Source organism: Perissodus microlepis, chromosome 6 (genome assembly GCF_051167445.1).
Source record: "Perissodus microlepis isolate ML-2025 ecotype Zambia chromosome 6, ASM5116744v1, whole genome shotgun sequence".
NCBI lineage: Eukaryota > Metazoa > Chordata > Actinopteri > Cichliformes > Cichlidae > Perissodus > Perissodus microlepis.
Window position 1 is genome coordinate 7,516,469 of NC_140466.1, and position 12,728 is coordinate 7,529,196.

The window sequence follows — 12,728 nt, forward strand, 5'->3', positions numbered from 1 at the left end:
GAGGGGAGTGTATGTGATGGCAAGTCTTCCCTCTTTGTACAAAGCAAAATCAAGACTGGTAACAAACTGGCTTAGCATGTAGCTGCAGTGAGAAGTCAGGGTGCAATCAGAAATTTGAGGAAGTAAATCAATGGATCACTCAGACAGTGTGCATTTTATACCAACAGTGGCAGAGGGGCAAAAAAATCACTCTTGTAGTCTTCAGAAGATAGCTTAAGAGATTTCTTTATTTGATCTTTTCAGATGTGTTCAAAGCAGAGAAGTGAACACTTGTTCTTTTAGAAAAGGACAGAGGTTGGTGTAACATAGAAATCTTGCAGAGTGTTGTTCATTTTACAAACAAAATATTGTTATCCTTTACACGTGTGATTATGAGGCACCACACAATAATACTGTATCGTCTTAATTATTTACACTTGAACAAAGCATCTGCCCTTCTGGCTACAAATGCTTGAGTGTTCTTACTATATATGGGTGTGAGCAGCATACACTGAAACAGCAATAAGGTGTTTGGTTTTAACTGTGGCTATAAGGGAGAGAAGTTGAATGACAAAAATAAGAAGCAGAAGAATAGATACACATTTGACCAGAAAGAATCAGGCCATTTGGAAAAGTAGGCTTACACGCAAACATTCAGACATGCACACACATTCACTAACAGGCAGGTGGGATAAAATGCGGTAAACCCCCCAGACTGCACACACACGCACGCACACACACATACAAATATGCACAAACAGTGAATGCCTCAGTAGATGTCCATCTGCTTCAGTACTACCTCAGTATTCCATCAGCTTTCCTCGGCAGTGTGAGGAAGGTGAACATACCTGTCTGTGATACCACTGTACTGCACGTGTCGTCCAATCAAAGTCCACCATAACATGATGAAAGTTTCCACTGCAGCACACAGTTTAGACATTTTTAAGTTCACGCAGAACACTGAGGCAGAAATATGAATTTGTTGTTTTTCAAGATGTCTTTTTTTTGGTTTGTTTTCTTTTGTTAGTTTTTTGTGTGAAACATTTTTGCTACTTTAACAGTAAGCAAAGAGCCCCTTCATCCCATTGGTCCTCCTGTCGAGAGTGTGACATAGGAAGTTAAAGAAAAACAGATTTATAGATAGAGAGAAAAGATACATACTATTATCTAAAGTCACAAACAACAGTTGTGAGGAGATTGTCAAGGCCTTCACAATATATTCAGTGAATGAGGTCACGTTGTAAATTGGCTCTGTCTCTGTAAACCCTTGGCCTCCTGGGAAGTTCATGAAGTGCAGCCACTGTGGCAGGCATGCATCAGTACCTGTTAGGAAACCATTTATGTTATTTAGGTGAAGAGAAAAGTAGTATAGGGTGAACCAAAGCCCACATCAGGGAAAAACAGCCTAAAAGTCATCAAATAAGCCTCCTCTGTGAATATTATCAGACAAGCTGTAGTTTAAGCCCCTTCTTTGTGCATTTGTTAGGTCTTTTAATCATGCCTTCATTTCTAATGCAGTCCCTGAAAGTACAGATGTGAAAACACCCGAGGCCAGCACATTATCAAACGGTTCAGAACAGCATAGCTTATTGTCTGCAAAGTAAAAGGTCTTACACACCCAGCCGTGCTGTATCCTTCAAAAAGAGCGTTTCCATGACTTACAAAGGATTTTCTGGAAGGCTCTGCGGAAGTCCTGGTTGAAGATAGTGTAGATTACTGGGTTTAGTGAGCTGTTGCAGTAGCCAATCCAAAAAAAGAACTTGAAAAGTGTTAGAGGGATCTCGCATGGTTCACGGCAGATTCCATACAGACTGTAGGAGAAGAAGAATGGGAACCAGCAAACAACAAATACGCCCATGACCACAGCAAGGACGAAGGTGAAGCGTTTCTCCCGAGCAGCTGAGACTTTCTTCCGATTGACAGTGCTCCGACGTTTGCGACGAGATGAAAACAAGTCTATGGATTTGGAACTGGCACGCGACTTCCTGCTGGAGTATTTAGAGGCGGAGCTGCTCTTTCGGCTAGCCTTCCTGTCTTTTCTGTCTTCATGATGATGTTTTGAGGAGCAAGAACTTTTTTTAAGTTTCTCGTCTGACGAGCTACTATCTTCAAAGTCGTCATCGTTGTCTGTTGGATGTTTTGGCTCGTTTGGTAGGGGTGTTCGAACTGCTTGCTCGTGGCAATGCCCATTCTGGCGTTCCTGATTTTTCATGCTCCCGCCCCTGTTGGACTTTAAAGACCCACCTATGCCCGGTTCAGCTTGGTCCATCCCATTCTCCAGCGGTGAATCCACATCCCTTTTCTTCTCTGACAATGTTCTGGTCCTGGTTTTTGCCACTTGGTAGATCCGAATATAGACCAGGATCATAATAACACAGGGAGCAAAGAATGATCCTATGCTGGAGTAGAGGATGTACCAGGTCTCATCATTCAGCATACACTGGGGACTGGCCTCGCTGCTGCTTCTGTCCATTGATATCAGTGGAGGGAAGGATATTATGGCTGAGATCAACCAGACCACAACAATCATGCCTTTAACTCGTTTAGGTGTTCTCTTTAAGTTGTACTCTACAGCCTGTGTCACAGACCAGTACCTGTCCAAACTAATAGCGCACAGGTGAACAATAGAAGAGGTGCAGAACAAAACATCCAGAGCTAGATAGATGTCACACCAAATTTTGCCAAAAAACCAGAAGCCCATAAGTTCATTTGCCAGTGAAAAGGGCATGACCAGAGTGGCTACCAGTATGTCCGCACTGGCCAAGGAGACGAGAAAGAGGTTCTGGGGTGGTTTTAGAGCTCTGCTCGTTAAAACGGCGATAACAACCAAAACGTTCCCGACTATTGTAAACAAAATCAGGAAGCTGACAAGTCCAGCAAGACCCCAGATAGCGAGCAGGGTATACTGGCTCTCAGAGGTGGAATTAGAGGAGATATTTTCTGCCTCTACCCTGTCGTCCAGGCTGGAGATATTAAAGAAATCCATTTTTAAGTCCAGTTTTGATTTTTACAAAAAAAATTTAATGTGCGGAAATAATCCGAAAAAATAAATATCCAATTAAGACTTGAGCGCACATTTCACAATAAAAATATACATGAAATTGCATTTTTCTTCTCTCCGCAATGTTCCACATCCTCCATATAAGTCTCTCATATGCATTTGAAAACAGAGAGAAAAGGGGAGGAAGAGAAAGAGCATGAGATATACAAGTCTTTTAAGTCCTTATTCCAAGAGCGCACGCTGCTCAGCAGCAAAATTTTCATGGTTAGAAAGCGGACTCCTTCCTCACAGTGTCCTCTCCCACCCCGACTGCGCCCGCATCTCTCCACCTCCGCCTCCCCGCTGTGTCCTGAGAGAGGTTTGTAAGAACCACGTGTCTTTTTTTTTCTTTTTTCTTTTTTTCAGAAAGAACTAGCAGGGACGTGCTCCGCCCCGGAGAAGAGATGGGAGCGATTATTGGAGGAGAGGAAGCAAATAAGCAAGCAAACATTTTTTTTATTTATTTTTTTTACAAGTTATACGGGAATAGTCGATAAGATCAGTGTTGGCTACTGCTGGGGGAGCTCTTGCTTAATGTGAGTCCAGTTTCGCTGCATTGTCGGTGTAAAGTGGCTGACAGTAACAAATTGGACAGTCGATCAGACAATCTCTTTTCTTATTTGACTCTTGAAGGTCTATTTTAGAGTGCGCTCACGCCGAGCGCCTGTGTGCAGGAGCTGCTCGTTGGAGGTCACATTGCTGTCAAACTGACAGCGGCGAAGTCCCGCACCAAGCAAGGCACGCTCTGCTTTGTCCTTCTGTGCACACACTGGAGGTCAGTATTGTAACAGTCAGCTCCGGAGGGACAAATTGGCCAACACATACGATTCATACGAACATTAGCGATAGTTTTCTTAAACAAACTGAATATAAATGTTATTATTATTATTATTATTATTATTATTATTATTATTATTAAGCTATGTGGCCCATCATTTAACTTTCGTCCTGGTTTATGAATATAAGAAGAACACGTGTAAACACATAATGGAAATAATGTCCCCTCTTTTTTGCACTCTACTGCCGTTATATTTCATGTGTTTGCATGGTGGTAATTAAAAGGATTACAGGATTAAATGACGCAGTTGTGTGTTCTGATGGAAAGTGAGACGCACGCGCTTTTAGGGGATTTCAAAGGCGCAAAATCTTCGGCGTAGAAAGCCCTGTAAATACATAAGCTAGAGAACAAAATAGGGCGTGCATGAAATATGATTAATGAGGAGACATCTTAAAGTCACGAGTTCATCCCCTTGCCTTGGATGCAAGGGCGGAATATGTCTCTAGCATGACATCCAGGTTATCCTGGCTTTATGTTTTTTTATCCATTCTCTCCTTGGGACACGTGCATGCAAACTTTAGCCACAGCCAAAGGGACACTTACTTCTATTTCTTTTTCTCTCCTTATCTCTGTATCTTTTTCTCTTGCACACATGGTGCAGCAGCACAGTCCAGGTTTTTTAAATTAAATCCAAGTTCACTTTGGTAGGTCAAGCCCCAAAAAAGCCTGTGATAAGTTTTTGGACTTCCTTTGTGGACTTCCTCTGCTCCTGTTATCCCTATCGACTCTGGGTGGCTTTGCCTCCTGGAGAAACCCTTTCTTGCCTTTGGCATATAGCTGGGTATTAAGTTCCTTGGCCAGTGAGTTTATTGACCGTGTCTACCGGCTAAGTACCTGCCATTAATCAGTAGAGCACGCAGCCATGCTGAATTAAAGAGCAGCCACAGCCGCAAGAAATGCTTAAGTCCAAATTGATCTGCATCAAGACTATGAGGTGGAATGAGGAGGGCTCAGGAGCTCATGGTCCATCTGCCTGCGTGGAATCACAGTCACTAACTTCCCCCCTGCACCCATCCAAAAAACAGAGTGTTCCTTCTCATGCCGCCTTTTTAAATTCAACCTAGGATAGAGTGATGCCGTAGGTCAGTGTAGATGCACTCTAAGCTGATTTTGAACAAACAGTCAAGTCTTATTATGGTCATTAAGTTGTGTCCTGGGGCCACAGCTCATCTATATATAACTGGGGCATCGGTGAGGGATCTCAGCTATTACCAAGCCTTTTTCTTGTTTTCAATGTTGAGTCTTCCTCAGAGGGAATAAGTTGGCACTTTCTGCAACTAGCCAGGAGACAGCTTTGAGCTGTCAAAGAAACTTAGCTGATTATTTTTATCTCTTTAAACCAAGGATACGTACTTGTGTGCTTCGAATTACTGTGCTTTTTGTTCTGTTTCATTCTCTTTTTTTCTAGTATAATCATAAACTACAGCTGTTCTTTTTTTTTTTGTGATACAGAGTCGCTCCTGGATGAGAAATCTGCATTTTTATTTAAATGCTACAAGGCAGCATTTGTGGAACTGAAAGCAGAGACAGTACTCAGAGCTTTACAGCAGAGAAAAGTATAATGAGCCTCTCAGACTTTCAAAAATATAATAACACCTGATATGCTCTCACAAGGTTACATGACAAGCCCTTTGTGACCCATTAAAGTGACTGCTCGAGTCACTGGCCTTTATCACACAATCAGAGCCTCATTATAGCCAGAAGACATTATTCCAAAGATGGCCACGTCCTGCCTATGAACTCTGATCATCTCCCTGCAGGTATAAATGTTCAGCAAGCACATCAGTGTTTAAACCAAATATCCAAATACTAAATACTCTAGTAAGGCACGTGTTTGCAAATCGTAATTCCCCAAAGAAATCAAAGCTGTTACCAGTAACCTCTAATTTCCACCCTCTCTAATGTGAGGTGGTTTCCATATTGGCTCCTCTGTAAACTGAGGTACCAGCTGATGACAGTGATAAATGGCAGTGTAACTCGGGCAGATGACTATAGAGCCTAGAACAAATAGTTCAACAGAGAAACATTCAGCCTAGGGGAGTTTCTCTTCTGCTTGCATCACCTCACAAAGCAGGGTCTGCTTCTTATCTACCACCTTGCCTTTGACAAATTACCCATTAGGAATTTAGACTGATCTGAAATTGATTTTTTTTTTTCACATGGAAGGAGTTTTCTTTTGGGTAGACCTGCATAATAAAAAATAAAGTTGTCAGTGTTTCTAAGCTCACATATCTCCTTCTGAAAAATTGCATATGTGGCCAAATGATCCCAACCGCTCAGTTACTCTCTTCATCATTTGTGGCAGTTTCTGTGGGATTGTCAGAGCTACTGGAGCTCACAGAGATTTTTAGAAAAACACATTTTCATTGTATGAACCATATCGTAAACTGGTGTCTTTTTCAAATTTTTCTTCCCCTAAAGATTGTCAGCAAATCCAAGATGAAGTAGTTGTCACTGTGAAGCCTGTGGCTGGATGTCAAGCAGGATGCATTTTAAAAATAGCAGGTAAGAGATTTGTTAGCTTCTCTCTTGTAACTCTGGGGAATTAAGGAAAAAAGAAAGAAATTCAGGGATGCGTTTTGACTCTGTGCAAACTGCCCTCTGTGTGAACTGACGAATCAGTAGATTTGCACAATAATATGCACAGTCTAGTTAACAGCTAAGTCTTTTGATTATGAAATTTAAAATCTCTGGATGCTTTATTATTCCCCAGTTTCAGAAAAATCTTATTATATTTCCATCTCTGAAACAAATATTTCTCTTTTCATTCACATTTTTGTGCTTAATCAGTTGTTGTCCATTTAGAACTCCTCTGTTACAGTTTGAATGAAGCAGCATAAGGAGTATTGGGTGTGAAGAGACATTGTGCAAAGAACTTAATGAATAGTTTGGCGTGCAGCCTTAAAAATGTGGCTGACATTCAGCTCAAAAATAATCATGTAGTCAGTAAATAAAAACTAATGAAACCTGTGTAGACTATGAGTGTATAAAGTATGTTTTTACATTTTGGCATTTTAAAATTCAGTTTAAGCTGAAGGATATGTAGACATTTAGCAGCACAGATTGGATGTTATAAGAGGACAGATGTGTTGCACTTTTATCGGGGCTACGGCATTATCTGGCATTGAGGATTTTATAGAGTAAGGACCGTCTGAAGAGAAGTAAAATATCAGGCAAAAGTATGTATTGTGAAAATAACTGTAAGCCCCTTTCAAACGCTGCAGGTTGTCAGCGTAAGGGACTCTTGTTCAAAAAACCCACAGCTTTGAATTGAAAAGGACAAAATGTCGGGGGTGTTTGCCTTTGTGTGTTCCTGCCGAGTAGAAAGTGCATTACTCCATCGCTCTTTTGGTAAAAGGTTTGTGTGCTGTCACTAAGGCAAATGGCTTTCTTCCTATTACACAATGCAAAATCCGCAGTAAAGATATTAACTCTGTATTTAGCATCAAGAGATGTATCTTTTTCCTTTTCTGTTAAGCTTTTGGGTTCATAGGCATTACAAAGAGTCAGCTGAGGGATTGAAAAGCCAAACGTTATACGGATATTGTGACACTGTAAAACAATTTGTATTTTTTCTCTCATGTTTGGATTTCATTGTCAGATCGTGCTAATATTAAAGTTGACCTTCAGCTATATATAAGTTACTAGGCAGAAAAGAAAGACTTCATCATTTCATACTCATACAAGACTCAAGGTCTTTTTTCATGTCGCTTTTGTCATCTTTTATTAACAGCCTGTGTCTTTTCCAAAGAAGTCTCCAAAACTCCAGTTATAATTACCAGATATGACTACAATCACAAATCAAATAGCTTTTCCAAAACTGATTCTCCACAATGGACACTATAATAGTATTTCAACCTCATAAAGCATTTGGATATTTGCTGTGGCACAACAGACTGTTGCACTGCAGATAAGATTACTCAACTGTCCCGAGAAGGGTTGACTGTCCAATTGTAAGATGAGTGGCTGTGCAGTGTCTGGCCTAGCAAAGTCATTACTGTCCATCTGAGTGACAGTTGGGCCAAACTTGCTGATCCGCAGGCAAGTCGAGAATTATGCACAGCCTGAATGTGTTAGAAACATGACACCCAGACATAGACGAGCACCAGTTGACTAGGAGTTGCATCGTGATCTATACACCAGATTGACTTGATGTTGGTGAAAAATGACCATCTGTGAAGTGTCACTGGCAAAGAGATCACAGATTGGCCCAGAAATGTTAAAAGAATTCATGTAGAAATCAAATTTTAGGCTGGAGAAAGGGGGGAGTAAAGGGTAATCAGCTAATAATACACTAACATGTAGCTGATGGATTTCGAGTACATTATTCATTGAGTCAGTGGTTACTGATTGGAGAAGTAACATATTCTAATGCGAATATAAATATCACCCTCAGGGCCCTCTCGATACCAGTGCAAAAGTTTCCAGTCCCAAACGTGTGCGCTGCAATAGGAGCACGACTAAATACAATCAAACATGGGTGAAGACTGTAATGTACCATCTTTAAGTCAACCTGTTTTTTCATTACAATACCTCTTCCATTTAAACCCTGGTCAACAGATGTGTTCACAGCCTCCGATGTCCACAAGGCATTTTGTCAAATGTTTTCAGGCTTCTATGAGATTCCCGGTTCTCTAGTGCAATCAGTTCAGATGCTTCTGTGCTTGAGAGCTTAAAGCTTAAACCAGTGTGAAAAGAACAAAGTTTAGGAAACATGAAAAGGCAGGAAAACAGAAGAGGGCGGAAAGAACAAAGCTTCTTGTTCCTCCTCGGTTAATTAGCGCTAGGTTATAAAGGTATTCTTCGCACTTTGGGAATTGAGTGGCAAAGCGTATTTCACTTTTCGTCTTCCTCCTAGTCGTGTTGTCACATCGTTCTGCTGTATCCAGGGATTTAGTTGGCGAGTTCACGCTCACCATTTTTCCCTTTCTTTTTTTATTCCGTCACACTCACAGGTCTGCATTAGCACACGCGCAGTCTTAAGCATGTGCTGGTGAATGGCTACTTAGGGAGGCTCATGTTATTTCTCTGAATTAGAGTCATTTCATGGGTAGTGTAGTTAGGGCCAGATGGTCAGATGTTACCAAATGAACACATTACGACAGTTGGTGACATAAAAGGGATTTATTCTGTGGGTGATCTCACTGTGTCCAGTGGTGAGGATGTTCAGCGATTTTATCAGTGTGTTTTATTCTGCTTTTCAGTGGAAGAGTGCAGTTTTATTGGCCGGCTGACAAACAGACCGTACCCTATTGTTGCTTGATCTGATGTAGTAAACCTCTTCAAGAGGGAGGTTTGTCTTGAAGCTCTCTTCCCTCTTTCATCGGTATCTCCTGCACTTTGTATCATTCCTTGTGATGTAGAAAATACATTTACATTTGATGAGTTCTGGGGAAACTTTCCTGACACACTGTCACGCCGTTTCACTTCCACTTTTCTAGTGTCTCAGGACATTACGTGATGAAACCATTCATTCTCATCCTGTCTTGGTCCTGGACTGTCATCTGTTTTACAGTATTCCCATCTCCAATAGTTTTTTTCTATTTGCAATTTAAACCGTAACATCTTCCATGCTGTGAAAGTTATGGCTCGATGGTGTTTCTTGCTGTGTGTTTGTTTGTGCTTGTGGGGTTTTTTTTGCTGTTCTCCGCTAACCTTCCTGTTATCGTAGTCTCACTGGAAACATGCTTTTGTCAACAGAAAATCAAAGCAGCTGAATCTTCTTGAAGTTTGGAAATACTCCCAATCTGCAGACTGCCTGCTTCTAAGCCTGTTAATTCTGCGCTGTGGACAGGCATCGGCAGTGCTTGCTAATTTGAATACAGACTTTGCCTTTGTGGTGTCAGTGTGGCTTTTCAGCTGGAGCAGTGACATCTCAGCTTCACTGCCCGATCATGCCTGTCCCCCTTCACTGTGAATAATAGAGTGATGCATGTGTGTGTATGCGTCCATGAGAATTTGCATTGTGTAGTTGAATGATACCATAGAGGGAGAGAGACAAAGTGTTAAACAAATTGTGTCAAAGCAGATGTGTTGGTTTCATCTTGTGTGGGTGTTTCTTTTTCTATCACACTCAACACTTTTTATATAGTTGTTCTCAAATGTGTGTACGAATGTGTATCCATGTTTACAATAGTTTGAGTTATACCGAGCACATAATGATTGGGGGGGATTGTGAGCCTTGGACAAACTAGTTAACGCTGAATGGACTCAACTGGACAACTTTGATATCATCAGACTGCATCAGAATAAAACTGATATAAAATCTTTTGAAGTACAGATCACAAAATGTTCTCATACTCCTCACCGGTGTTTTCTCTCATTCCTTCTCTGCCTCTGCTGTGTTTTTCATTCATTAATTCTCCGGACACACAATCCAATCTTTCCCTCTCTGCTCTGATTTGTCATGCTCATTTCTTTTTGTATTCTGCTATTTGAACAGTGCACCAGTGCTGTTTTTGTACCTGTAAGTAGTGACAATGGGAGGTTTAATTTCAGCATTTTGAATGGGTGTCAAGCAAGGGGAACATGTCGAACCTAAGATTGCAATCTTCCTGCAAAGCAGAGCGTGTTTTTGTGCTAAATTGAGATTCTGGCACAATGGGGGGGGGGGGAAGAAAGCAAGCAAGAAAGAAAGTTCTCTTTGGCTATCTTGATGGAAAATCTAAAATACCCACTTTATATTATTGAATTATCAGTCAAAACTATCAGACAGGGCCATTAACTAACAGCCTCGACTTTGCAGCCTTTCATATTGCATTTTCCTACTTGTGTGTGGATTCTGGCACTCATTAAGCTTTGATTTTGCTTAAACTTTGCCAACTTTACATCTTTAATCCTTGCACTCAAAGGCAGGCTTAGCCAAAAGACAGGGCATGCAAAAGCACAACATTTAACAATTTGTTTGGTTTTTTAAGTCAAACATGCTTTCATACAGAAGAGAAAACAAGACCTTAGTAAAATGTTCTTCTTATAAAAATTACAGCGCATGTCTTTACATGATGCGCGTACCAACACCTTATGAGCGCACCTCTTCATCATTAGTATCACTGAATCATATGGCAACAATTGAGCACATTTAGCACATGTAGAAATGGTCAAAACCTGATAAAGATCAAACAAAACCCCAGAACGGAGAATGAAGGTGTTTTACATTACTTTGAACCTTATATGGTTGCTGGTGATAGACGGGGTGGTCTGAGTATTCTAGAAACTGCTGATCTATTGTTACTTTTCCACACAACCATCTCTAGGGTTGTGTGAAAATTTCTTGCTGATGTCAGAGGTCAGAGGAAAATAGCCAGACTGCTTTGGGTTCACTACTGTCAGTTAACAACAGGATGTTTAGCCTGCAATTTGCACAAGCTACCCAAAATATGACAAATAGAAGATTTGTAAACAGCCTGATGAGTCTTGATTTTTGCTGTGATCAGGAATTGTTTTAAACAGTATGAAAGCATGGCATCTGTCCTGCCTTGTATCAATGGTTCATGCATCTGGTAGTGGTGTTGTAATGGTTTGGGAGATATTTTATTGGTACATTTTGGCCCCTACCAGTGGAACGCTGGTAAATGCAATGTTCCAACTCACTGTGTCTTTATTACTATAATGTAACTATCTTCTAAATGTTGCTTGTAGCAGGATAATTCACACGCCACAGTCATCTCAAAGCTTGTAGTAGGATGTGGTAGAATGGGAATTTGCATCACATATGTGTAGCAAAGAAATCTGTAGCAACTGCATGATGCTAACATGTTGAAATGGACAGAAATCTCTGAGAAAAATTATGAGAGATGAGATGATGAGATGAGATAGCCTTTATTTGTCAGTTGCAGGTCTTATGCCCACAACCGAGATGACAGACCTTGCCGACCGTACATACAATACACAAACATCACATTGGGGAGACAGGTCAGGCTAGGTAGCGAGGAAAAAAACATCGAAATGTGTAACACAAAAGGATAATACAGGAATGCACAGATATCAACACACCATAGCACAATAAACACAGACAAGCAACATGGGAAAGTGTTCCAGTGTGTACATCTGATCTGAGACCGCTGCAATCTGAGACCGCCGCAATCTTCGACTGCGCCTCCAGCTGACCCGATGTCCACATCAGAGGGGAGGTAAGCGTTGGAGGTGGCATTGGATCCGGGGTAGGGAGGGTGATGTGTCAGTGAGTGCTTATCAGTATCAGTATATGTATGTGTTTGCGTGTCCATAGTTCAGCTGAGACAGTGTCCTTCGCCCTGCCAGGCTAAGTAAACAGTCTTACAGCCAACCCAGGTGGCCTTGCATGGAATGGGAAGGAACAGACTCAACACAGTCGTTATCAGGGAGTTTTTGTTCGGCTCCAGCCTTGAGCCCACAGCTGGCGCCGAAGGGGTTACCAGCATCTTGTTGAATATGTGCCACAAAGAATTAAGACAGGTCTGAAAGCAAAAGACGGTCAAAGCCAGTAGAAGCAGTAGTCATAGTGGAGTATAATTTAAGAACAGCCAGGAATTACCATGCTTCAGCAGCTGTTTCAAAGAAAGTGCTCTTATAAATGATTCATGAGTGTACTGCTTTGATACTTTTCACATTATATGTAAATACAGCTATGGGTGGACAGAGCCTCTTCAAAGTCTAATTCGTGAGACTAAATGAGACCAAGACTGGCTTTTTTTTTTAACCGCCATATAATGTGACCCTGTGGAAAATTTCCCCCTTAATTCTATCATGGAGAAAAAAAGAGAAAGAGAAAAAAACTGAGAAAAAATTCCCCACGCACATAAAAAAAACTGCCACCATCCTGACAGAATGTAACCGCGGCCATAGTCTGCTCCTGTCGATGCTGGATATGAGCATGGAATGACTAATTCAATT

The 12,728-nt window shown here is 41.2% G+C and overlaps 1 protein-coding gene across 1 annotated transcript; it reads right to left on the reverse strand.

Moving 5' to 3' along the window:
• Positions 1-209: 209 nt before the first annotated feature.
• Positions 210-3,339, reverse strand: adra2c (adrenoceptor alpha 2C). The gene has a single exon (XM_084930431.1). It carries the CDS (start codon positions 2,963-2,965, stop codon positions 1,616-1,618), a length of 1,350 nt encoding a protein of 449 aa, XP_084786557.1. The 5' UTR covers positions 2,966-3,339; the 3' UTR covers positions 210-1,615.
• Positions 3,340-12,728: the final 9,389 nt, after the last annotated feature.

What these genes read in the sequence shown, in the direction of transcription:
- adra2c (XM_084930431.1), bottom strand. Translation starts at nt 2,965, where the DNA reads ATGGATTTCTTTAATATCTCCAGCCTGGACGACAGGGTAGAGGCAGAA.